This window comes from Eurytemora carolleeae, unplaced genomic scaffold (genome assembly GCF_000591075.1).
Source record: "Eurytemora carolleeae unplaced genomic scaffold, Eaff_2.0 scaffold256, whole genome shotgun sequence".
Lineage (NCBI taxonomy): Eukaryota > Metazoa > Arthropoda > Copepoda > Calanoida > Temoridae > Eurytemora > Eurytemora carolleeae.
The window spans coordinates 230127-257054 of NW_019396155.1; the positions used below are offsets into that span (position 1 = coordinate 230127).

Here is a 26928-nt window from a genome sequence, read left to right on the forward strand (position 1 = left end):
GTATATATGAGATCAAAACTAACAGGTTTAATTGTATAAGCATGATTTAGTTTGAATGGAAATCATTAACATCACGATAAACGCATAATAATAAGAAAAATAACTGTTTAGTTAATAATTGTAGCAATAAAAAAAATGGTACTTAAGAACACAGTTTCCAGTACAGTGTTCTCTGCACAGAAACCCCAGTACCCAATGCACATTACACAAACGCTCACCGAAGCACAACATAAACGTTGGAAAAATTAGGAGAAAATACATTCCTATATTGACAAATTTAGCGTTGATAATTTTCATAGTTCACCGCTTTGAAAAAATGAGAAATGTTACTTTTACTTAAAACCATTCTAAGCAAAAAACTGTTAAAAAAAACTGTCAAATTATTCTAACACAAATATAAACCTATCCTTACGCAAAATGTAATTTTCAGTTATATTACTCGAGCCAATTGCATTCGATGGAATAATAAAATGTTTACAACTTACAAAGCAATATATTAAATAATATTATCCTTGATGTTTTCTTGAAGATATTTTCTATACATTTTATATATTCTTCTTAAACGAGGGTTTAGAGAGATTATCCAGGAGGTGCAAACAATCTCCTGCAGCAAACCTGTACCTGAACATGTACAGTACGTAGTATCCTGTACCTAAATATGTACAGTACATAGTAACCTGTACCTGAACAAGTACAGTACGTAGTATCCTGCACCTAAACATCCACAGTACATAGTAACCTGTACCTAAACAAGTACAGTACGTAGTACCCTGTACCTAAACATATACAGTACATAGTAACATACACCTAAACATGTGCAGTACTTAGTAACCTTTACCTAAACATATCCAGTACATTGGAACCTTTATCTAAACATATACAGTACTTAGGAACCTATATCTAAACATGTACATTGTACAGTACATAGTAACCTGTACCTAAACATGTGCAGTATATATAAACCTGTACCTAAACATGTACAGTACATAGTAACCTGTACCTAAACATGCACAGTACATAGTAACCTGTACCTAAACATGTACAGTNTAAATTTTTGAAAATTTTGAAAATCCACGAAATTTTTTGTGAAAATCCGCGAATTATTTTTGTTTTGTTTTACGATGTACACAAAGAGAACATGTTCACAATATACTAGCCTCTAAGGCTAGTATATATAAATATTTTAATGCCGATATATCATTATTGTTTTGGGCCACTCACATCCACTTTCTACGCCCCTGATCAAGAAAAAAAATTTAATCTTTTTCTGTCTCTTATGGATAAAAGAATATAGGTGCAAAGTTAGCACCATTTATTTCTATTATTACAAGAGTTAATACAAACTCCAGGAGACTAGTGAGGTCCATTTACTCTACTTATCATTGTAATTAGTTTACACAAATTAAAACAGACGACATTATTTATATCTTGATTGTAGCATAGAATTATTATTTGTAAAAGGTTTTACAGTAAATGTAGTTGTAAAGTTAAATATTGAAAGTTATTGATATTCCATTTCATTTCATTTATTTTATTTTATTTTATTCTTTTTAAATTTTTTTTTGAAAATTATATCTTTACCTACTTGTTACACCAAAATTATACACTGTATGAATAAGAATACAATTTAAGCACGGAAAAATCCCCGGAAATGCACCAAAATATTGAGAACGGATTATTAATATTGAAAATTTGAACTATACCAGAATATTGGAAGTGGAGCAGTGACGAGATGCCAGAGAGCGTGGCTGTCAATAGACCAGAGAATTGGCGGGAACTCGAGCAGTTCCAGGAGTACACTCACTGATACAGCTGAATGGAACGCCGTTGTTTACTGATAATTTACCGCTATTTTCTTTCAAATCAAATCTTGGAATTCATGTTCATTTTCTTGTTTAACTTAATGATTGTTCTATCCTGTTTATGATATATTCACTTTAGTAGAATTTAAATTTTAAGAAAAAGCGCTTATTAAATAACTCTTTAAAAATTAGATTGTAATACATTATTGAAGAAGTTCAATCCACTGTAAAATGTTTCCATGCATCCCTATTCAAATTGTAATTTCCAGAAAATTTAAAATTTTGAGAAAATATTTCTTCAGAGTTTTAAATTTAAAACGGTATCATTTATTTTGCTTTCATGTTATTCTAAAATGAACCTCAATTCAAAAAAAGAAGACAATTTTGAAGAAGTTAAAGAATAATGCTTTATTTTCTGTGATATTTCAACAAAAACAAAAATGAAAGCCTGGAAACCCATTATAAGAAAGTCTACAGTTAAGGATATATTTTCTGATATAATAAAAGATCCCCCTACATATGGTACTTTCAAACCGGAAACAATAAAACAATATATAAAAGAAAAATTGTCAATAAATTGCAAAAATGGGAAGGAGGGTCGATAAGAAATATTTTCTTAGAATACATATTATCTAGATATCTTTTTGTTTGTTATAATAAATAATTGAGTTTAAATCTAAAAGAAACCTCCTCGATATTCCCGATATGAGAGACCTAGACGGGTTAGTTTGTTTGTTAGCTTATCTTATTACAAAGTTTTCATCATATTAATCTTAACTAGAAAATTTATATTCCTAAGAATAGAAAATTATCATGTAAAATTAATTTATGTGCTTACTAGACACATTGGACTCAACTATTACTATAATTTTTGACATTACTGGAGGTTAAGTAGTAAGAACCCACTGAAGATCATAGTTTCCCCTTTTCCAGGAGATTGGGGGCTAAGCCTTCATGCCTCCCCCTGTATTCGCCACTACTTGAAGTGGTTCCCCTGTCATCTGTTGAGGAAAAATAAACTAACCTAGAACAGCAGATGCTCCCTGCTTAATATGTTTCCCCTGCCATCTGTTGAGGAAAAACCAAACTAACCTAGAACAGCAGCAGCTCCCTGCTTAATATGTTTCCCCTGCCATCTGTTGAGGAAAAACCAAACTAACCAGCAAGCACAATTGATTCCGCCAACAGTGATGTTAACCTTAATACGTAGTTTTTTAAGAAGTAGCTTTCTAAATTAAAAAAAATTATTACCGAATCCCTGATATTTAAATTGCTACCCTGAAAAAGCCAGGGATCCAATGTAACAAGGATTGCAATGTTACATATAAGACAAGAAATGGAATTTAAAGAATTTGATCCTCGGTTTAAATCCGCCAAAACCCGGTTTAAATTAAGCGCCGGCTTAAATCTTGAAACATTTGATACAATTTTAAGGGTAACCCACCATATTTAAACCGCGGCTTAAATTTAAACCGCCGCTCAAATTCTTTAAATTCGGCCAAAGATCACATTTTTCTTCATTAATGTTAAAATGACGTGACCCAGTTAGAATACAATAATAGGAATAATAGATTTCCTTGGCTTCCCTCGACCTTGCTGGGTCCTAGGCAATCCCTCGCAATGTTCAAGATGCTTGAAGACCCAACTGTGCTAAGCCTCGGCAATGTAATAAGCTCTCCTATATTTATTGCATCTGTATTGCCTCCTTGTAATGAAGACATAATTAGTTATTTAAAAAAATAAAAATACATAATTTTATCAAACCTTCATATTGTAGCCATAGTCAAACCGAACAGTTGCCATAGAAACAACGTGGGATACATAGAAACATAGGCAGGAACAGATAATAACCAATCTAGACATAGATATAAGATAAAACAGTTTTAGAGAAGAAATGGATTTATCTTTTTCTTGTCACTTTCCTCTTCTCATTTCCCAGGGGCATGAAACTTTAAAAAGGGGGTAACAGAAAATAAGAGGGATGGGAGAGGGTCCATTGATCCTTTCCATGATCAAACTTTTAAAGAAAGATGTAAAAGGTTTTCTTTCTTTAAATTTTCACCATGAAATGTGTTTTTAAAATTTCTCCCCCCACCCCCCTCCTTTCTCAGTAAAAATTGGGTGCCCCTGATGGTCAAGGATTTGTGGGGAGAAAATAATAAATCTTTCTTGATATAAATATTAAAATAATATATAATTTATCACACATAGCAACGTATAATAAATGTAAAAACATGAATAATCTCCTTCTCAACACAACGGATACAAAAAGAAAAACGGAAAAAAAAAACTTGTTAAAGGTATTGTAAATTTGTAAGCGTCATTTCAAGTGACCCTCAAAGCGATGCACAGATGGGTATGTCAGATTTATAATCGTATCCTGAAAACTTTTGTGAGATTAAGTATGAATTAATATCCATGTTATTGTTTGTGGGTTTTTTGCAAAAGTGACATGGGTATTTCTTTCTCATACGAAACAATAGAGAAGTTATCAAAAAAATGTCAAGATAGAAACACGACGCTATCTTCCACGTGACCAGATTAAGGTTTTAATGGTGTCGTTTTTTTATCGGGCATTGATATCTAATGAACTAAATGGTCACTTGAAATTACGCTTACAGTCCTTTTGAACTATGTTAAACTAAATATTTTAATAGATGTGTTTGGTTGTTATGTTTTAAACTAGGTTAACAAAGAACATTGTTATTTGTTCTTTATCAGTAATTCTTCTATTTTTTAAATAATTTGGTGAAAAGTTAAAATTTTTTTTCACTGTAATTTGAAAATCTTCTGGGATATTATTTCTCATAATTGTCCAGGGACATTATGAGAAAAATGTTACAGAAGATTGAATTTTACTAAATTTTGCGAATTTTAGATTTTTTCTCGCGTTTTTAAGGTATAAAATGAAATAAAATTATCTAAGCAAATGCCTTGCGTATAATTTGGGATATCATATTTTTGACGGGATTTAAAGGCTTGAATTTTAACATCAAACAAACTAAATTAAAAAAAATCCCGGCAAAAATATAATGTCCCGTATTATAAACAAACAAACAAACAATCAACCATCATTCCGTAGAAATCAGGGTATTTGCATACTTTAATACTTTTTACTATTTAATTACACTTCCATATTCAATTCAGTAGTATACCCTTGAAACATTTGTCTTATCAAAGAACAATGAGATATCATAGTTATTCTGGCAAAAAATGATTATCTTAAATTATGGTTCACTTTGAGCAATCTTCCTCTTTAATAACCTGAGCTGAAAACTTTAGAATGGTGGATATCAGGATTAATGCTTAATCCAAACTTTTTCTTAATATCCAGATTAAATATGGCTTGTTTTCCTCTTGAATTTAATCTCCAGAAAAGTCAACAGATCGGGATTAAGGATATCTCATTCTAAAGTTTTCAGCTCAGATAAAGTTTTAAAGGGTACAAATGCCATTCTTTCAATACAGGGTTTACTTCAAGTTGTATATATAATTCCTCTAAGGTTATCAAGACTCACTCCGCCCCCTTTTTTTGGCCATTTTGAAATCTTTAAAAAATATTAAATTAAGATATTTTTACCTCGGCATATATTGAGGCCGGGATTGTAAACTGCGTAAACAAAATGTCAACAAGGAGCAGAGAACTGTAGAAAATGCGCAGAAATAATCCAACATTTCTTAATATAAGTATCAAGTATTTTTATAAACATACATTTACCAAAGAAGGAGTTGGTTTTGAAAAGAGGATATTTCAATATCAAATAATTTCTTTGTAATTGTAATCATGATTATTAGCGTTTTTGTTATTGTCACAATTAGTGTTACTGTAACTGTGAGTGTTGTCATTACTTTTGTTTTTAGTATTATTATCGTTTTACTTTTTGATATTGCTATTATTATTGTTATTGTAATAATTTATTATTATTGTTAAAATAACTTGTTTTGTTCTCATTTATTATTGTTGTTGATACTATTATTGTAATAGTTATTGGTTTTATCATGGTCATTGGTATCGTTATTTGTTATTGTTATTATTTTTATTGCTATCATTGTTTTTGATATTATCATAGTTACTGCGATGTTGTAAATTATTATTATAAACACTGTTACACTATGAGACTTTAATATCGACATAACAAGCTAAAATTCAACGATCGAAAAGCTAAATTTAGTATTCGGCTTAAAATTAACCCTCTTAAGATCAAATAATACTTTCAATTGCAGGAAATCATAATTGCAAGAAAAAAACTGAATAAATTCCGTACAGTCGTCTTTGAAGTCTCATCCTTTATAAGGACACCATGTAGCCTATAATGTACCTGTAAGGACACCCTGTAGCCTATAATGTACCTGTAAGAGGTGTATCACGAGAATGAAATACGGAAGACCAAATCCAAGCATTCATCGAGACAAGGGAGTATAAAATCCAAACACTGTACAGTACAAAAACTCATAAACTCAATCATGTGTGATAACTGCTGAACAGATCGGGACCATTTGTCTTGTATGTTTATGGTAGGAATAATATAAAACATTGTTGCATCCATAAAAGTTTAACTTTTTGAAATTTTTGTAAATCCACAAATGAAAAATAGGAAAATCTTCAGTTTTGTGATTTAAGAAGAAATTGCGGCTGTTTTTACAAGAAGATGGTAAAATAGTATTAAACCATATAAATAATTTCGAGATATAACAAGTTAACAACCTATTAATAATAAAGCTTTTATTTAAATCACTTTAAGCTAGAAAAAAAGAATAGGTGTCAGTCGAGCAATTTAAATATAAGAATAGTTGTACAATGTCTTCTTTCCTACCTGTACATGGGGGCTTTGCTAGGAACTGTACGTAAGAACCAGATGAGCATGTAAAGATGACTCACAAAGTTGAAAAGGGAGAAAACAACTAAACAAAACAAACCTTTATCTAACAATCAAGGCTTTGTTTTATGTAACAAAAGCAATACTTCAACGATTTTATAATAATGGATTAATACTCGAAAAATGTATAAATTTAATGCAATAAAAATAAAAATGGATTAAGAAAACATAAATTGTGAATATAAGAAAAAGAGTAGTGTATAATGTTGATGAAAAAATAAAGAAGGGATAAAAAATAAAAGGGTGTATTGAAAGAAGAATGAATAAATGGATAAATAGATAAATATTTGAAAAAATAAAATAATATTTGAATAAATGAGTATATACATAAATGAGTAAATGAGTAAATGAGTAAATGAGTAAAATAAATGAATAAATGAATAAATGAATAAATGAATAAATGAATAAATGAATAAATGAATAAATGAATAAATGAATAAATGAATATTACCGGAGGCAGGTTCTTGTAGACCGAGTATTCTAATAAATGGCCACCTAGAAAGTTATAAATATAAAAATCAAATTATTAAAAAATCTGTGGTACCCTGCCGTCCCGAATACACTATACAGTACCTCCTGAAGTACTATGGTACCCTGCTGTACCGCAAACGCTTTACTTTACCTGCCGAAGTACTGTAGTACCCTGCCGTCCCGTTTGCACTGCATAATACCTGCCGAAGTACTTTGGTACCTTGCCGTCCAGTATACACTGTACAGTACCTGCCGAAGTACTGTGGTACCCTGCCGTACCGCTTGAAGAGGATCTGCATAGAGCTCCACATACACCCGTAAACACAGTCATCTATATCATAATCTTTGTCACAAATTCTCATACCATAGCTTCTTTGATTCTTTCTTTTCTATTCTGGAAAATGTGTCCTACTAAACATGATAAGTTGAGATACCTGTCGTCTTTTTGAGAAATATTTATTTGTGAACTTTACTTCACATTAATCATTGTTTCATAAAAACCCAAATCCTATAGCCAGACATTATCTAAATGCACAGTTTTTTTCTGCCTTCAAATTACCTAAGATTATATTTTAATTTACTAAATGAAACCAAATATGTCGTAACATCTTACATCGTTGTAATTTTTAATATAATAAGAAATTTGAAAATTGACTTTAAGGCGTGGAATCTTTGTTTTATATTCCTCTTTCATTAAATACAGGGTTATTCACAATGGATGAGACTTTAGAGTCGACTGTACGGAATGTATACTGCCCGTTTTCATGATACTTGATACTTTCTTTGCCAAAATCTTCAAATAAAGCAATAAAAGACTTTATTTAAAGGGAGAAGACTTTATTTAACCTTGCGATCGTGATATTTTAAAAGTTTCAGGCTCATCCTTTGTCAAAGAGCAAAGACGATGTTTAAGTCACCTCTCAATATTTAGCCCTACACTGTACATAATACATATTAACTAGGCGAGTGCAGTGAATAGTGAACATGACCAACCATGGAATCAAGCTTTTCTCCTGACTTACCAATGAATATATAAATATACACCTGAACATGACTTACCAATGAACATATAAATATCAGCTGAACATAACTAACCAAGAAATATATAAATAATCAGCTGAACATGACCAATGAATATACAAATATTCATCTGAACATGACTTACCAATGAATATATATATAATTAGGTGAACAAGACGTACCAATAAATAAATAAATAATCAGCTGAACATAACTAACCAAGAAATATATAAATAATCAGCTGAACATGACATACCAATGAAAATATAAATAATCACCTGAACAAGACCAACCAATGAATTTTTCAGGAAAAGATTGAGCTGAACTCCATTTCTCCAGGTCACTTGAAATAATTATCATTGTCATGATCATGTCATATCTATGTATACTTTGCTTGTCTGTGTTCACAGATAATCGAATTTTCAAAGATTTGCCTTTAACAAAATTCGATTTTTGAAAGTTTTAAAAATCCATGAAATTTTTTTGAAAATCCGCGAATTTTTTTAAAAATACGCGAAATTGTTTTGTTTTTGTTTTACAATGTACTCAAAGACAACATGCTCCCAATTGAAATATAATATGGGCGCAAGACGCCCGAAAAGCCTAGTTATATATATATTTCATTGTGTATATAATTAGTAGAGTTTATTGGAGTTGTGTAGATTATTTGTAGAGTTTAGAGGAATTATGAATATTATTAGTAGAGTTTAGAGAAATTGCGTAGATTATTAGTAGAGTTTAGAGAAAGAGTTCAGTGAAATTGTGTAGATTATTAGTGGAGTTTAGAGAAATTATGTAGATTATTTGTAGAGTTTAGAAAAATTGTTTATATTATTAGAAGAGTTTAGAGGAAGTGTGTAGATTTGAATAGTTTTGAGGAATTGTGAAGATTATTCGCGTAGCTTAGAGAAATTTTGTAGATAAAATTAGAAGAGTTTAGAAAAATTGTGAAGATTACTAGTGAAGTTTAGAGGATTTGTGTAGATTATTAGAAGAGTTTAAAGGAATTATGTAGATTATTAGAAGAGTTTAGAGGAATTGTGTAGATTATTAGTAGAGTTTAGAGAAATTGTGTATATATCTTTAGAAGAGTTTAAAGGAATTGTGTAGATTATCAGAAGAGTTAGGAGGACTTAGGAAGATTATTAGAAGAGTTTAGAGGAGTTGTGTAGAATATTAGAAGAGTTTAGAGGAATTGTGTAGATTATTAGAAGAGTTTAGAGGAGTTGTGTAGAATATTAGAAGAGTTTAAAGGAATTATGTAGATTATTAGAAGAGTTTAGAGGAATTGTATATGTATCTTTAGAAGAGTTTAAAGGAATTGTGTAGATTATCAGAAGAGTTAGGAGGACTTGGGAAAATTATTAGAAGAGTTTAGAGGAGTTGTGTAGAATATTAGAAGAGATTAGAGGAATTGTGTAGATTATTAGAAGAGTTTAGAGGAGTTGTATAGAATATTAGAAGAGTTTAGAGGAATTGTGTAGAATATTAGAAGAGTTTAGAGGAATTGTGTTGATTATTAGAAGAGTTTAGAGGAATTGTATATATTATTAGAAGAGTTTAGAGGAATTGTGTAGATTACTTGGAAGAGTTTAGAGGAATTGTAAAGATTATTAAAAGAGTTTAGAGGAATTGTGTAGATAATTATTACAGTATCAGGATGAGAAGGATAATAAAAGAGCTATGTAAGAAAGGAAATTGAACCATTAATTTCAGAGATTTCTTAAAGAGATTTTTTTCTACATTGATTTAGCTCAGATCAGAGATGAGATTTTAAAAGCTTAAACCCGACTAAAACCCAAACTCGGGCTTAGATAGAACCCAAGTCAGGATTGGTTCTGATTTGACCAATGAGAAGGGTTGGTTCTTACTAAACTCAAGGCCATCTAAAACCAGGGTCTTGACTTGAGCTTTACTTGGGTATAAGCAGACGCAAAGACCGGGGTTTAGTCGGGTTTAAGCTTTTAAAATCTCATCTCGGGAGTGAAATATATTAGCTCAGAGCGTGAGCAACTATGACGCTCTGTGCGCTTAATTGATTGAAACTGTAACTCTGAGAGTTGTAGTGACTGGTGTAATACAAGTCATATTAAAGCTTTCAAAAATTGCCTGAAATTTCAAAGATATGCTTTAACTGTAAGTGTTTGTTATCTTCAGACTTCTATTGTCGAGTACATGTCGGAACATTGTCATAATCGTAAAAAAAATGTAATTGTAAAAAAATTCATGTAAATAAATGTATGCTTTAAACTGTGTCGCCAACCTACTGCAATTGTCATTATTTTTCAAAAAATTGTCAAAACTTCATGATGCACAAACACATAGCATTATGTCATCATTGTTGAATATTTATCAGAACTTCGCCCATATTTCCAAAAACATTGAATTTTCTAAAATTGTCTGAAAAGCAAAGTTTTACTGAAACATCAACATGCATGCCAACTAAATGTCGTACAAATAATATAAATTGTCAAAAATTATGGAATACTAGTTGAAGGGCCTGGCATTGCCCATGAAAAAAATGTATACTGTAAAATACCATGAACGGCTGTGCTGTTGAGGATTTTTTTACTGTTAACAAATTTTTTTGCAATAATTTTGTAATAACAGTATCTAGCAGCCGGTAACAATTGTTGAAAATTTTCAGTTAACAACATTAATAAAATTAAGATAGAAAAAAAACCAGAAAAACGAAACTAACCGTTGGAACTAACAAAACGGCTAGAAAAAGTTTGAACATGCCCAGCCCTAGCAAAGAATGGTTAATCTAGACATAACTCTACCACAAATGAGTACTTATAATCTTGTAGACACGGAAACATACAGGGAAAGCAGTGCAATCCTGGTATACAACGCAGAGTGCTCTGCCGTGAATGGAGAGGGCCCGGGTGATTCTAGATGCCTGAGCAAATAGATTAGCCTGCTGCGGGGTATACCCAGAATCCCCAGATAACTCAAGGTTACACGATCACAATTATCCATAACACAATTCTCAAAATGTACAAAAAAGGGAAGCCAAAATCATATCTCTTATTTCTCCATCTTAAAGAGGCCAACTACTGAGTTGACTGCAATAACTTACTAGCAAAATTTAAAGAAATAAATCTGCCAGAAAAATTCATAACACGAGTTATTATTTCATGGATAATATTTGAACATGATCCCTAGGGGCAAGATCCAGAATACAATACCAGAAGAGAGGACTCCACCAAGCAGCATATTCTTTATAATATAATTATCCGAGCTTGCAAAAAGGAAAAGGGTGAGTACTCAGGGTCTACGACTGGACACAGGAGAGAGTGTAGGAATCAGATGGCATAGTTTTAATCTCAGATAGTTCAGCTGGATTGGAAATCACTAGAAGGTTGGTTGAGATTTTAAAATTATGACATCAGTGCAAAAACAAAATAATATAATCTCACACCAGATGAAAATTATGTTTGCTCCATTGCAAGCACAGGATCCTGTGAATCTGAAATAATTGAGCAAGTTGATTCATGAAAGAACCTTGGAGTAACCCAGTACCTGGAAAAAAAAGATTTCTCGAAAGGGATTGGGACAACATACCCTGGTCAGATCAGGGAGCTATTGGACAATCCCTGGCTTCTTGATTTGATTTGTGCCAAAACTAATCTCCTGTACTTTTAGTGCATTTGTATATGAATATAGGACTTGAGTTTTTGGTTACTAAGATAAAATAAACATATTTGGACCGTTGTGGAATTAATAAAAGCCGGGATTTGAAAGAAGGAGCTTGAAAAAAAAATCTGGTATAAGAAGAATTACTCTGGGTACAATTTTAAGTACAATGAAACAGGGGTAACTATTACTCTGGGTACAAGCTTCAGTTCAGAAGGGGAGGAGGAGGGAGGGATACGAATATTAACCAGGGATTGGAAAAATTACTCCTGGTGCAAGCTTTACTACAGATGGGGGTGTTGGAATATTAATATAAACCTGGGATGGAAACAATTACTCAGGGTGCAAGCTTCAGTAGAGAGAGGGAGGGGGGAGGAAAAAAATTTATTTAAACCTGGGATGGGAACAATTACTCCGCGTGCAAGCTTCAGTACAACTCCTGAATTCAGGAGAATTATCCCCCCAGGAGCAGGAACAGGTTCCAACAAACACCTTCAATTAACAAACATAAAGACAATCCTGCCAGACTAACATTTTAAAATTTAATTTTGTTATTAATTTAAATTGAATGTCTGATAAACCTAAATTTACAATTGCATAGCATTTCACACTGTTAAGTTCTTAAAAATCGTATCGCAATTTGTTATGCTATTTCTTTATTGATTGTTTCCATAACAGCATAAATGATACAGCTGGTTACCAGAGACTTTACAAAATTTATTCTGTCTTTTTTCTTACAATTATTCTTGCTCCGTCTTGGTGCTTTCAGATTAGTATTTAGTTAAAGGTCGTCATTAAAGTGGCATTCTTTGAAGGTAATCCAATTTTAATTAAGTTCCATAAGACATGTAATTTAGAAAAAGGGTGAATATGATAAATAATAGAGGACTGCCTTTTTGTGGGGTTTAAGGCTTCACGGCATATAGGTTACAGGGTTACCTACAATGGCTGAGACTTCAAAGACAATTATACGGAATTTGTTTAACCCCTTTTCTTGCATTTAGGGTTCCTTGTAGGCCAAAACTGGCTTACTTCTGTGCATAATTATCTAGTAACCAAAAAAATACTCAATTAAATGCAGAAAAAAATCAAGCTTTAAATCGTCATATTTTTAGAGTTTTGGGTCGTTTCTACAGTCTCATCCTTTATGGGTAACCCTGTAGGATAAGGTATTACCTTATTCGGAGGAATGAACAAAATAAAGACTCATAAAACTGTGGAATAGGAAAACGACATTTGAGCAATATTATGTGTATTTGGTGTTTATGTTTTTAAGGAAATGGTTTGACCTTTACACAATACAAATTATCTTTAAAATCGACTGAAAAAGTTGTCACGTTTACACACATCACAAATGCCGTCTTCTATGTTCATTGGACTATTTAAATCATAACTTGAGTCTGACAGTCATCTTCCTTTTCCACAGTTTTTACTTTTCTGTCTGTTAAACATTATGATTTATTTTTACAAAAAGTCCAATTTTTTTACTTTCTTATCACCAATGAATGCAGGGGACATAAGTTCCAAAACTAACACTTGGCCCACTTCTAACAATAAGTGCTAGAAATGGGCACAAATTAAAAAACTGAGTTTTTAGGATCCCGGTCCATATTGAGAGTAAAAGTTGATGGTAACACCTATAAGCAACATTTTATTAAACATCACAAGGACAACCATTCCCAATTCAGAACTATTTTTTTAATTCAAAATTATAAATGGAGTTCATTTCATATTAAACACCTTTAACTGTTTCAAGACAATGTCAGGCTTTCCATTTTTGAACATATCCTGAATGGGAAAGATTGTCGCGTTTTCGAGACAAAACCCACTTTCCCGTTTTTCAGTATAATCCGCAATTCAGAACAAAACTCACTGTAATAACTTACAAAATAACACACTAAAAGAAAAAAAAATCTTATGAAGACTAAATTAACTATAATTAAATTAATTATATCTATAATCTAGGTTTCCACATTTAATTTGTTAAATAAGAGAAAAAAGTTGATTTAACTTCCTACATTGCAAGAAGAAAATAAAACTAATATTTTGATATCTCCCTGCTGTAAGGTTTTTTTAATTATTTGATTATTTTATATTTGTTTATATTTCACCTTATCAAAAAATCTTGTTTTATGACTTATGAGCGTGAATACTTGAAAATTGACATTGATATGAATTCCAGTAATTGTTTCAAAACCAGGATATGTTTAAAAAAGCGACTTGAGCTGAAATGCGGTAATTGTTTCATAATAGGGATATGTTCCAAAATGAAAACAAGAATCATCAAAAACTAATTCTCACACCTTATTAATAGTTTAAAGTTGACATTTTTTGTTTCAATTTATAGTTTTAGCCGTTTTTTAAAAAATGTACGATTTAAAGATATGTACGCTTGAAAAAGATTACTTGCAGCTTTGGCCCATTTCTAACACTCAGTATTAGTTTTGAAACTAATTTCAACTGGAATTGTTGTTTACTTATCCTTTCTTTTCATTGTTTATCTTATTTTATGACACTCTGTAACTGTACTGGACATAATCTTGATATGGGCCCTGTCCTTTATTAATTCCCCTAAATAGAATGCCGTTTTCTAGAAGAAAGGACTGAGGGAGGGGCCACATGTTAGGGGGTTATACAACATTTTCTTGAACATTTTATACTAAATTCAGATTCTAAAATCATTTGTAAATTATTAAAATTGATGAAGTTAAGACATAATAACACTCCAATAAGCTGTTTTTTTATCTTTCAAGTTTTAATTAGGTTATCGTGCTCTTACTCATTCAATTTTCAGAATTTTTTAAGATGTTTTTCAAATTTGAATTTCCAAGAAAATGATGTGTAACAATAATATCTATATATTTAATTTATTATTTGGCCTATCGGAAAAGGTTGTTCACCCTGTTTCCTTGAGCACAATCATATTTTACAAGAAATATTCGTCAAAAGTTTCTACCATCTGTCTAATTTATAGCTTACCAGTATAAAGAATATGAACCAAAGAACCGTCTTGTTAACTATCATCTTTGCTTCTTCAACTGATAGTTTTACTCACTAGAAAATAGTTATTTAAACCACCAGACAAGATTGATTTATACAGATTCACTGCAGAGTACAGGGGTTCCAAATACAGGGATCAAGAGATGGTTAATAATTGACTTGCAATGTAACAATCGTGGAATCACATGCGTGTTTTTCAAAATGTAGCTTATACTTATTTCCATTTCAAGATTTATTCAGTAATTAAGTGATCAAACTGAACCCTTGTCTCCAGGTATAATATTCTACTCCATGAATCTTTGCAACCTGATGTCGTAGACTCTTTTAGATCAAATAGCAAAAGTTAGATATGTCAGGTTGCAAAAATTTAAGTTTGAGTCAAGTGCCAAGTTTCTTAATTAATATCTTTAAGTTTGAAGGTATAAAAATGGCAGGCCTTACTGTGTACATCTCAAACTAGTATTAGTGGATTACTACAATAACATATGTGTTCACGAAAAACTAAAATATATATTTTTACGTACGTCGTCACTTATTGACCCCATTTTATCGGCGTAATTTATCGGAACACCCTGTAGTATAATTGTATATATAGGTCCGTTCTATTTTGATTTCAGTTTTCCAAGGTAACCCCCCCCCCCTTCATTTCCGTGTGAGGAAAGCCCCGTTTTCCATTTACATGTTAACATAAATAAGTTGAAATAAATTGCGAACTCAAAAATAAAATTTCAAACTTTTGGGAAAACTAGAATAATTTGTTATAAATCCTAGAAATCTGCCAAAAATATTCTTACATTTCATGAAAACTTGTCTGGGGGGCCGGGGAGCGGGGGTCGTTAGTTTAGCAGAGAATTCAAGATTTTAGGAAGCAGGCAAATCTGATTTGGAGCAATATTTACGCAAAAAGAGAAGGACAAACGTTGCTCTGGTATCTTTATTTATACATTTTACATCTTTTTAATTTTAGATCCTTAAAGAAGGAGAAAATTGAAATTTTGTATAAAAAATGGAATGTATTTTATCCTTAATGCATTGTAAACAGATGTGTAGAAAATATACAATATACAATACATGCTTTATCTTTAACTGTTTCATTGTTTGATGATTTGGTGTACTTCAAATACACTTCTTTTTATGATAATTTACTATACACATGATTTTATCATCCTTAAATGTGGCTTTCTTAGTTAAAAAAATATGTTTTAATGTGCTTTCATGAGGACTAATTAGCTCAATTTAATAAAACCTTTAGATTTAAAGATGTATGAATGATTTGGCATGTTTCTTGTTGTTCATTATTATGATGATTTTTATTATAATAACGTAAAAGCTCTTTAGTTTGTATATAGTTAGTTAATACTTCCATCCTTATCATTTTTTTCTATTTATTTAACAGCTCTACTTCAAGGGACTGTGAGCGTAATTTCAATTGACCCTCCATGCAATGCCCGGTTTAAAACTGTACACTTAAAAGCTTCGTCTGATATTTAGATTAAAAAAGTAGATGTTAATGTTTATAATTTTAAAAACTGTTTCAAGTTTAAAAGTGAGCTATCTACATTATTGATCAGAGTCAGGCTTCAAGGTGAGCATTGTGGGATCGGCAGGGAATAGGAATAAAAGGAAAGGAAATGGCGCTGGTCTGGCATGAGAAAGCAACATGTCTACAGTCAAGGAAATTGCAGAACAATGTCGTCAATTATAATTAAGCATGAATAACGAGTAGTTAATTGTAAACTTTAATCAAATTGTATTCTTTGCATGAAAATTAGGCTTAAAGTATTGACTTAAATATGTAAATAATATATTACTTGTATATTAAACTTATTTTAAAGTAAACAATTACCAATAGGCAAATGTACTCTCCTAGACTGTACAAATATCTTGATTCTTATGTATGTCTTATATATTCTGTATAGTGAATATATATCCTTCAGAACACGCCTTCGGTTCGGTATTCCTTACACACACTCTATTGGTACAGACACGCACACATGACGTTTCCGCCCCTGGGGATCGGACTTAAGCGTTGTCACTTTTAATCAAAGTATCCTTCCAGCTGAAAAACAATTTGATTTGGTCGTTATATCAGTTAGTTACAAATATCTATCAAAAAGTTCAACAGCTCATTGTTTACAATTTTTAAAATTGTACGACTTAAAAGTATGCAACCCTGCAAAAAAAATAAGAATTACAAACATTTAAACATTTGTTCAGAATAGTATCTTATGTAAATTAAAGAATTTGACGGGTTGTGTTATAAGCATACTAAAACTAATTTTGAAATAAATGTTGATATAGATTTTTTTGAGCCTCTTAAAAGCTAAACATAAGCCTACAGCGATGTGTCAAGTGACAGCATATAATAAAATAATATTGGAATTATGAATGATTATCGAGATATTCTAAAAACAACCCAAGTCAATTATCAAAAACAATCTATGGTCATTTGATCAGTCAACGGTTTTTTTAGTGATTCTGACACACCACCCTATAAAGGGAGGGTCACTTAAAATTACGCCTACAGGTACCTTTAATTAATTATCGCCTATTTCTTATTCATTTAATCATAGGTACAACAATAGGTCGTATCTATCTATCTACACAGCTCTGGTAAAGCGTAACCATAGTGTGACTATGGTTCTACCAATGATAGATCGTCTAAGAAATTGGCCATTAGTATCCTGCTTCAAGGTGCCATCTCAACCGATCTAGAGGAAACGAACCCAAGTTATATCGAGCACAAGAAATTAAAGAAAAAAATATCAATTGGGACATTTCATGGACTCAGAAGATTTTCCATAGACAGCAGATTTTTCATTTACGAAATTAGTTTTCTTCGATTTTTCATAGACAAGGCAAAATGTAAATTCAGTGCTCCCAATATACATTGCTACAACGAAACAATTAAAAATGCATATGAATAGTACTTTATTAATTTTTTAAGAAATTCAACTTTTTCATCTGTGATTAAAAGTTTTTCACTAATAATGCTTTTGTTGAATGAAAATATTCGAGTAAATTGTTAGAAATCCGCAAAACAAAATTGGAAAACCTGCAACTTCTCTGACACTGTAGAAGGAAGGCATGGCCTACATTTCATAGATAAGACTTTTCATAAATGGAGAAGATTTTTTCGAAGATAAGGAAAAGTATGATGAAAAAAAAATAAAAATATTATTTGAAAAAAAAAACTCCTCTGTCAATTGATAATCTTCTCTGTCTTGAAATGTATTATCTATAAAATGTCCTATCTATGAAATGTCCCATCTATGAAATGTCCTATCTATGATATTGTTATCTATGAAATGTCCCAACTCCGTCTTTATGATGGGTAGGTGTGAACTTATCTAGAAAAAGTCGGAAAATCTTAAGGTTAATTTCCCCGTAGGTCAATTTACATAGAACCCACCTCACTAGTCTCTCTGCTCTCCACACACTACACTGAGACAGAACCGAGGTGAGAGAAACCAAACTTTATTCAAGCATTTGCTGAAACAGTCAACATAGGAAACCTTACAAACTGCAAATATATAGTTTACATCATGGAATCACATAATACAAGATTCAGCAGAATACAGGGGTAAATATGGACCAAGGAGTGTACAGGAATCAAATTTATGTACAAACTAATGTATACTCAATGATCCGTCTGTACATACCAAGGCTGGTTGTAGCATAAGAAGATTGAAAACTCAATGATTACCCATGTATCAATAACACATTGTTTGAAGGTAAACAACTAACTAGTAAAAGCTGCATTATTGGAACTAAACTGGGGTGTGGAGACATTACTGCATGTAAAATAGCAAGGTTAGGGGGGGGGGGATTATAGTACATTTACTCACCAAACCCTTGATGCAGGGGTTCAAGGATAAATCCGTCCTAAACAAGTAGACAACAATCATCCAGAGATAATAATATGAATCAGTCTAAAATCGACATATTAACATGTCGGTAGTGAAATTAAAACTTTGTATGTAGATTTAATGATTGATTAGGAAGAAATGAAAGGAATAAGTAACATCACAGCTTACTCAGTACTCACAGAATGGTAGGAGTAGGAGAGAATCGAAACCAGGTCCTTCTCCCGTACTATCCCAGTACCCAGAGAACCTGCAGTAGATATTTAGGTTCTAAATATGTAGCTTTTACTAGTTAAAGCGGAAATAATTCCAAGAGATATTTCTTTGAACTGAATGAACATGATTTTTTAAAGGTTTCACAAAGTCCAGCAAAAAAACTAACAACAAAAAATTACTTCGCCACTTCGGCTTTCTGCTTTTTGTTCTCAATTTCGTAAATCAAAAGTCTCCACATTTTCACTACGAAAACCTCGGCTTCGTCGTCCAAGACAGTCTGCACGTCCTCGAGGATGGCCTTCGGAGAGCTTCCGGCCAACACCTTGGAACAGATGAAGTCCGTGAGGGTAGGTTCAGGTTCTCCGATATACTCCGCTATCTTTTTATTAACCCAGGGACGAATCCTCTTCTCCATGAGCTGATTATCAACCAGGTCCCAGTCCACCGTGTACTCAAACAACGCTGTCTTGTCCGTCGGGATCTTCTCGATCAATGACTTGATGTGCTTCTTCTTGTCGTCCGCTGTCTTGGTCTCCGACTTCTTTTCCGTCGTGATGATGGGCAGAACGGTTTTTAGTTTCTTTTTAGGTTTATGATCATCATCGTCGTCCTGATCCTGGTTAAATATATCCGCAACCTGCATCTTGCGTCGCTTACTCGCGGGATCAAGTTTAGTTCCAGGTAGCGTGATAGGATTGATGGTTGGTTCGGGAGGAGTAGGGATGTTCTCAGTTGGACTTGAGTCCCCTCGATTATCCCCGTTGTCGTAATTATAATCCTCAACGGGACTTGGACCTCGGTCAGGACTTGGGGAGTTGTTCTGCGGCGAGGTTGTGCTTTCTCTATCCCTGTCTCTGGCCTCCTCTGGTTTCTTGGAACTCGTAGACTTAAATTGTTTCTCTCTCTCCTTCAACCTCTTCTGGAACTCGGCGTTGGGGTCCTTGAGAGCAGGGTTGGAGAAGATTTGTTTTTTTATTTCTTCAATCTCTTCAGTTTCTTTTCTTCGATCCTCTCCATCCTTGGCTGCTTCTCTTTCCCTGCAAAATAAAAAAATTAACCTTGTTAAGAAGTAAAAGTTAACCCTCTCCCACTCCTCCAAATCTTTAATTCTACCGCTTCACAATGAAAGAAGTTTGTTTCAAAAAGTTTTCCTTAAAATATACTCCTCAGTTCCTACATTTTTAAAACAGAGGTAAAGAAAACTTTTCAACTAATTTCTTTAACCTAGAACTTCAAAATATCATACTTAAAATTTGAAACAAAAACTTGACATTTCATCCTGGCAAATAATTAATCATTTAATTCAATACCTGTCCGCCATTCGTCTAGCAAGCTCTCGTCCTCTGTAATATTTGGAATCATCTTTTTCATCATCATAATCTTCAAGAAACTCTTTCAACTTCTTTGCTTCTCTTTCCATATCTTCCGCTTTCTTCTTTTCTTTTGCTTTTTCCTTTTCATAATCTTTCGCTTTTTTAGATTCTCTTTTCTCCCATGCTAGAAGACGGGCTTGGTAGTTTTCTTCCTTCTCCGTCGCTCTTTTCTCAGCTTTCTTTCGTTCCTTTTCTTCTGCTTCTATTTCTCTCTCCTTTTGCAATTCTTTCTGTGTCTTATTCCTATCAAGTGATCTGTCCCTTGTTTCTCGGCCTCGGGATTCCCGCCCTCGTGATTCCCTACCCCGGGATTCTCGTCCTCGTGACCTCGACCTTGAGGCACGGGGAGGTCGTTCCCGTACTGGAGATGGACTTCTTTTTCTGCTCATCCTCGTTGATTGAGATCTGGCCTCCCGGCCCCTGGAGCGCGATCTTTCTTTTGTTCTCTCTCTAGATCTCCGGGCTGGAGGGGACGATTTTCTGTCCTTGTCCCGATCTTTATCCTTCTCTTTATTCTTCCCTTGCTCCTCTCTCTCTGCTTCCCGGATTTTCATTGTTTCTCTAAATTTATCTATTTCCCGAGTAATTATCCCTTTCTTCTCGTCTTCAACATTATCTAATCCTTCATCTCTGGTTCCCATCCTCTGTAGCAGGGCGGAGGTCGGTGGAGGATCCCGTTGAAGAGGTAACGTTGATCCCTCCTTGGGAATATAGGATTCTATCTCCTTGGCATGATCCTTTAGAATCTGCGCAACCCGATCCTTGGCCAAGTTATCATCATACTCCATCCCTGCGTCCGTATACTTCTCTAAATCTTTACACTCTCCACCGTTCTTCTTTACCCGATCCGTGACGTAATCATCCAGGATCTGCTTAGTCTTGGCGTCCACCTTCACTACCAGCGCTTTGTCTGCTATAGAGAAACTGTTGAGCAGTCGGATCGATCGAAGTCCGGCATCGGGATTACTAAACTCACAGAACCCAAAGGCCTGAACAATGAAATAATACTAGATTGCTAACAGTCTGAAATGCAGGGAAAAAATATATTTTGATCCGAACATAATTTTAAAAAAAACTTTTACTTTAAGAATTGGGGGAAATAAATATTTTTTAATGGGAAAAATTCATTTAAATAAAGAGGGGGGAAGTCACTTGATGTTCATTCCCCCCCCCCCAATTTTTTGTTTAAACTATAAATCCCTGTTAAAATTGACAAATTAAAAATATTTGGGACCGGATTTAATTAATTGGAGAGAAGTCGCTGAATTACCTACCACCAGATCAACTACTTCTCTAGTGGTGTTAGAATCAAATCAAAATTTGAGTGAAAGATTTTAGGTTGAACCGCCCTTACTTAGTTCAACGACTTCTCAAAAATAATTTAACTTGGTCCTTGTATTGTTATGCATGGTTACCTGGAGTTTTCCCGTAGCTCCTTGAACCCGTTTCCAACTAAGAACAGGACCACAGGTTGTAAGGAGATGACGCACCATGGCATCAGGAGCTCGTTCTGTTATATTCCCGACAAATACGGTCACAGCGGGCCCAGTAGGTATATCCTGAACAAATAATGCAATTACAAGATATTTTATTTAATTTCAGAGAACTCATCACCCTGATATTTTCTGTTCTAGGGCGATAAATTAACTTAATCGACATGCTATTAAATAAGTTGCGTATAATTTAATAAAACTACATATGCTTTTCTAATTGGTTTCATGCTAGCGAAAAAGCTTTTAAAAAATAATCTTATTTTAATCCCAAATATATATATTTTTAAAACCAGTCAAAAATAAACTATTTTCCGCCTATTGACCATCAATTTATAGACCCATAATTCCTCCAACGGCGGGATGTTAAGTTCCATAACTTTCCCTTGGGACAATTAATTAAAATAACATCCCACTCTGACAAGTTTCGTGAACAAAAAATCGCACATTTCAGTCTTAAGAAGATAAACTGTGTACGCTCTTTCTTACGACAAAAATGTTCTTGAGAACCTCTGCAGGTTAAGTAACGTTCCATAAACTTCCCCGTAAAGTAGTTGCAAATAATCATGAATTAACTATCTAAATTGTCGGGGTTGATTATCACTTCATTTCAGATAAAGTTTTGTATTTAAAATCATTATTGGAAATTACCATGTTTAAATAAAAAAGTGTTTCTTACCCGTTTGGGTGGGATAGGTCGTGGGGGCGCACTCTGCTGAACTTGAGGTCTGGGACCAGGCCCCCCGTTAGGTCTATGTCCTCCCATGTTCATTCCCATCGACATCGGCATCATTCCCATCGGCATTCCCATGGGCATGCCCATCGGAGGTCTGGCGCCGAACCAAGACATTATAAATTCTGAAGTAAATATATTTAAGGTCAAGAAAACGAGATTAACTAAATAACAATATTTTTGTATTTTTTTGTGCTACCTCACATTGTCTGGTACTGGTAGTATTTCTAGGTCATTTAATGCAATTATACATAAGTCTTTGTCAAGGGTATAAAATGTTCAGCTAATTGGGTTTAACCCTTCCTCTAATCAGAGTGCAAGGGTAGTTTGGATAAAATTAAATTAAAGTTCTCAAAAAAGATAATGCTACACCATTTTTTTCAAAAAATACAATTAAAAATGCATATGAATAGTACTTTATTAATTTTTTAAGAAATTCAACTTTTTCATCTGTGATTAAAAGTTTTTCACAAATAATGCTTTTGTTGAATGAAAATATTCGAGTAAATTGTTAGAAATCCGCAAAACAAAATTGGAAAACCTGCAACTTCTCTGACACTGTAGAAGAAAAAAAATCAAAATTAATTACAGGTCTAATGCACTAAAAAACATACCCCCGGTCTATATGTATTACAATATGTTTACGTATTCAAATCACACATCTAAGAAAACCTTAAGTAGGCCTTAAATTAAACAAAAGTAAGGATATGCACTAATAATAATAATAATAAAAATATATGCATAGTTGCTGGTACAGTATGAATATTATATCTTTGGTGTTGACCCAATATATGTAATGCAAGTCAGTGTTGAACGATGTAAGATTATGCGCCAGTAGAATGATCACGTGTCCCTATGGTCATGTCACGTAATATAAGTAGGATCACATGACAAATTATGCTTTTGGACATGAACTTGTATCATCGGGAAGGATTAAAGCTTCGTTTTCTACAGTTTCAGAACTTGAAGTCTCATTTGGCGCATTTTTGCATCCGCAGCACACCTTCAGTTTTTCTCGGATAAATATAATCCCGTCTAGAATCGGATCCCAATTGTTCCAATGTGTAAGGACTGCAACTATAAAGAAAGAAAGAAACATCGGAACTGAACCAACATAGAAGAGATCATCATACTGAATATGCTTAACTAGAACATCAGCAAACATAGTTAGAGGAATAGTAAGAGAGATGGCGAGGGTTGCAACCAGACTGGATGTGTAGAAGCAGCCGAACAACCAGAGTAGCTCCGAGAGTACCGTCCCAACCACACCGTTCACCAGCATGGAGAACCACTGGGTCTTGTTCGGCCACTCGAACACCTCCAGCTCCGTGTAGTGGAGAACCAGGAACAGCGGCCAAAGGGAGATGAAGGTGAAGAAACCCACAAACCCGAAGAACATTGGAACATCAAGTTTATCCTCGTGATCGATCTTCCGACGGAGGAAGACGATGTAGGCGGAGTAGGACAAGGATCCGGAGAGAGCCCAGAGTGCTCCTTTAGGGAACCCATCCTCCAGTTTAAGGTCAGAGTAGGAGACTAGAATGACACCGGCCAGCGTAAACCCAACAGAAAATACCTGAACAGGAAAAGAATGTAAAAAAGTAAAAGTTTAAGGGACTATATAACTCCATTTCAAGAGTGGCAATGGTTCCCTATAGACTTTTGACTAATCAATAAAGAATGATATATCTTTATTTTTCTACCTAAAAATTGATAATTTTCCATTGTGGATTGTCTGTAAGTGATTTGTGGATTTATGAAAAAGAGACAAAGTGGGGAAAATTGTCAGAACTCTTACCGTTGCTTCTTAAAGATAAGAAAACGACGATATCTTTCTAAATGTTGCGCAGATTAATGTCATGAGGGTAACATTGTGAATCCTACAGTCCCTTTAACAGTGAAGATCAACCCCCCCCCTTTTTACCTTTATTCTCCATATTCCCTAAATTGGACCTTGTTTGGGTCAGGATAACAGGGGATTTAAATTTAAATATATATTCAATCCTGGGACATTTTCATTTCATTTAAACAATACATTTTAATCTATTCTAAATTAACCACAGACAGATTTTGATCTGTCTATAAAAGTCCGAAGCCAATTAATTTAATTCAATTATACTAAAAGCTTTTTCTTTATGATCAGTTAAAAAAACACTAAGATATGAAAAGAAAAAGGAACAATTTATATTTTTTCCTCCACAAAATAAGAAGAAAAAAAGGGGTTAATTCGCTCTAAAAAACGGAATTAATAGGATACACTTACTTTAGTTAAGGTTGGTGAATCTGTAGAATTTGAAGGAAATACAGCTGAGAGGAGAAGAGTAAAAAAACAAGAACTAGCTGACAACACATTCACTATACCAGCTTCGGTATTAGCTAGAGCAGCCTTAAAAATAACAATAATTGAAATCAAGTCAATAATGTGGTAATTTGCTTTTCAGTTCTAAAAATCTTTTTCCAAATAAAATGAAATCTGGTTGGGTTGTGGGCAGAGGCGTATACAGTGGGGGGGGGGGGCTATGGGGGCTTAGCCCTCCCCCCTCTAAGTCGTGGGGAGGGCCAGGAGTATGGAATGTAAAGGAGATACAAACGACGCGGCCCGCCCTACCATATGATTATACATGCTTTTCATTTGAAAAAGAGTTTTTAAAAAATCGTCTTTCACTTGTTTAAATGTGGTTTTTTACTTTACCATATTAAATAAAACCAATTTTTATATTATAAAAAAATAAGCTTGTATTGCTAATATTTGTTGCATCCCCAAAAATGTATTTATTGGCGTTGTTCAGCCTAATTTTTTCCCCGTTTAATGTATACAATAACCTTTCCTGAGTACGCGGTATTGGTACATCAGACAAAATTAGCATGGGACGTAGAGGTGCGGAGGGGGGAATGACAAAACTTTCACGTGGCCACAGCGCCAGCTACCTAGCCTGTCGTAGCCGCGGCGCTCGGCCCCCTAGCCCATACTAGCCACAGCGCTTGGCCCAGAGATGGTCTTAACCTAACCTAACCCTCAATAATAAAAAGTAGAAGGAGTTTTGTCTATCCCCCCCTCCGCACCGCTACCTCCCATGCTAGAAAAATAAAATATTTCTCATTAAAATGAAGTACCGCAAAGCATGTGCATTGTGCAAGCATATGGTAGGGCGGGCCGCGTCGTGTCTCGTTTCTATGTGGTTTTTGGACCACAACAAGTGTTTAAGCTCCCCTAAAAAAGTTAAAGTCCAATGGAAAAATTCTCAAAATCCCCGTACGCCATGAGCCTCTGCTATGCACTCACGCAGAAATGAGCATGCGCAATACATCAGGAGGTTTTTCAAACTTGTGTTTTAAATTTAAATAAATTTTTTTTACAATTTTTCAACCTAGTGGCATGAGAGTTTTCTTACAGATGAGAAGTATTTATCGATTATCTTTAAAAGTGCCTGATTATGACTAATAAAGTTGTATAAAACTTGAATTGAATTATTTCATTTCATGTTTTACAATCTTCGATTTAAGCGATAATTTATTTTGTAGTTCAAATTAAATCTAGAAATTTTGTATCATTCATTTAAATCTTATCATTTTTCAAAAAAAGGTATAATATAAATCAAAGATTATAACAAAATAAACTAAGTTTACTCCAGAAATATTTCTCCAAATATCTTTCTTTCCGCGTAAGAAATGATTAAAGTTTTATATACAACTTTATTAGTCATAAAAATGTTTAAAATTATTTAATATCTTCGTCAAAATAAAAGAAACTAAGAGGCTAGGGTAGACCACATTTTGGAAAGCTCATTAGACGCTCAGTCTTTTTTAATCGACTTTATGTCATTATCAATTATCGGAAATGAAAGACGATCTTCAAGTCGTCTCTTGAAGGCAGACCACATTTTCAAAAGCTCGTAAGACTTTGAGTCTTTATTTTGCCAACTCGTTGTCATTTATCAACAATAAAAAATCGATGACGATTTTTAAATTATCTCATAATTCCCATGCTTATTGGGACACCCTGTAGTAAAAGATTATCAAAGGGTAAATTCAAATTTTATTCTAAAATTTTGCTCGGTACCTGATAACTGTAGTTGCCAAGGAAAAAAAGAAATGTGAATGTAAGCGAGAGTTGAGCTGTGTCCTGAATTCCAAGCCTGCATTACACATTAAATTCAGAAATATTGCTTTATTGTATACAACGAAAAATGTTGCATAAAGATCTTCATAGAGAAACTTGACAGAAAAGATTGCTTTAAAGCAAAAATCAGATAAAAAACAATTATCTCAAATGATTAATGATAAGTAGTTGACTATCAATGTGTTGATAAATGTGTAAATTATTTTCTTTATTTTTATTTATATTGTTTATAAGTAGTTGACTATCAATGTGTTAATAAATGTGTAGATTATTTTGTTTATTTTTATTTTTAAATGTTCTTCAATTCTAATTTTCTATTTA

At 33.3% G+C, this 26928-nt stretch overlaps 3 protein-coding genes across 13 annotated transcripts in view; all 3 read right to left on the reverse strand.

The window, feature by feature from the left end:
• Positions 1 to 31: 31 nt before the first annotated feature.
• Positions 32 to 14860, reverse strand: LOC111696667 (post-GPI attachment to proteins factor 3). Of its 5 annotated transcripts, XR_002764131.1 has the most exons (13): positions 14789 to 14860; positions 12204 to 12301; positions 8449 to 8513; positions 7400 to 7481; positions 7131 to 7174; positions 6617 to 6704; positions 6153 to 6235; positions 5383 to 5479; positions 3567 to 3657; positions 2895 to 3000; positions 1704 to 1812; positions 486 to 621; positions 32 to 141 (listed from the first exon to the last, which is right to left on the reverse strand). XR_002764131.1 is itself a non-coding variant. In XM_023466355.1 (12 exons), exons 1-12 carry the CDS (start codon positions 14831 to 14833, stop codon positions 546 to 548), a joined length of 984 nt encoding a protein of 327 aa, XP_023322123.1. In that variant the 5' UTR covers positions 14834 to 14860; the 3' UTR covers positions 32 to 545. The 5 variants fall into 5 exon arrangements, 3 of the variants coding, with proteins under 3 accessions (XP_023322123.1, XP_023322125.1, XP_023322124.1); XM_023466355.1 differs by having other exon boundaries at positions 32 to 621; XM_023466356.1 differs by lacking the exons at positions 32 to 141; positions 486 to 621 and adding an exon at positions 653 to 745.
• A 3410-nt stretch (positions 14861 to 18270) lies between these two features.
• LOC111696664 (RNA-binding protein 25) lies at positions 18271 to 22871 on the reverse strand. Of its 7 annotated transcripts, XR_002764127.1 has the most exons (6): positions 22434 to 22871; positions 21680 to 21823; positions 20202 to 21253; positions 18858 to 19928; positions 18658 to 18694; positions 18271 to 18555 (listed from the first exon to the last, which is right to left on the reverse strand). XR_002764127.1 is itself a non-coding variant. In XM_023466351.1 (4 exons), the coding sequence occupies exons 1-4, from the start codon at positions 22602 to 22604 to the stop codon at positions 19067 to 19069; spliced, it is 2229 nt and encodes a 742-aa protein (XP_023322119.1). In that variant the 5' UTR covers positions 22605 to 22871; the 3' UTR covers positions 18271 to 19066. The 7 variants fall into 7 exon arrangements, 1 of the variants encoding a protein (XP_023322119.1); XR_002764130.1 differs by lacking the exon at positions 18658 to 18694 and having other exon boundaries at positions 18965 to 19928; XR_002764129.1 differs by lacking the exon at positions 18658 to 18694 and having other exon boundaries at positions 18271 to 18565; positions 18965 to 19928.
• A 189-nt stretch (positions 22872 to 23060) lies between these two features.
• Positions 23061 to 26928, reverse strand: part of LOC111696676 (solute carrier family 35 member F5) — a 7407-nt gene continuing 3539 nt past the window's right edge. The window contains exons 5-7 of the mRNA XM_023466364.1: positions 26548 to 26623; positions 24751 to 24873; positions 23061 to 24063 (exon numbers count right to left, since the gene is read on the reverse strand). Of these exons, the coding sequence (XP_023322132.1) occupies positions 23383 to 24063; positions 24751 to 24873; positions 26548 to 26623 (880 nt within the window). The 3' untranslated portion in view covers positions 23061 to 23382. The remainder of the gene's footprint in view (positions 24064 to 24750; positions 24874 to 26547; positions 26624 to 26928) is intronic.

Coding starts and splice junctions, on each gene's coding strand:
- LOC111696667 (XM_023466355.1), bottom strand. CDS start 14,833: ATGATAGTTAACAAGACGGTTCTTTGGTTCATATTCTTTATACTG. Junction 6,236..6,616: donor AGCAAAGCCCCCATGTACAG/GTAGGAAAGAAG, acceptor TGTACTGTACAG/TGTTTGGATTTTATACTCCC. Junction 3,658..5,382: donor CGGCCTCAATATATGCCGAG/GTAAAAATATCT, acceptor ATCTATGTCTAG/ATTGGTTATTATCTGTTCCT.
- LOC111696664 (XM_023466351.1), bottom strand. CDS start 22,604: ATGTCTTGGTTCGGCGCCAGACCTCCGATGGGCATGCCCATGGGAATG. Junction 21,254..21,679: donor GAGCTACGGGAAAACTCCAG/GTAACCATGCAT, acceptor TTCATTGTTCAG/GCCTTTGGGTTCTGTGAGTT. Junction 19,929..20,201: donor GCTAGACGAATGGCGGACAG/GTATTGAATTAA, acceptor TTTATTTTGCAG/GGAAAGAGAAGCAGCCAAGG.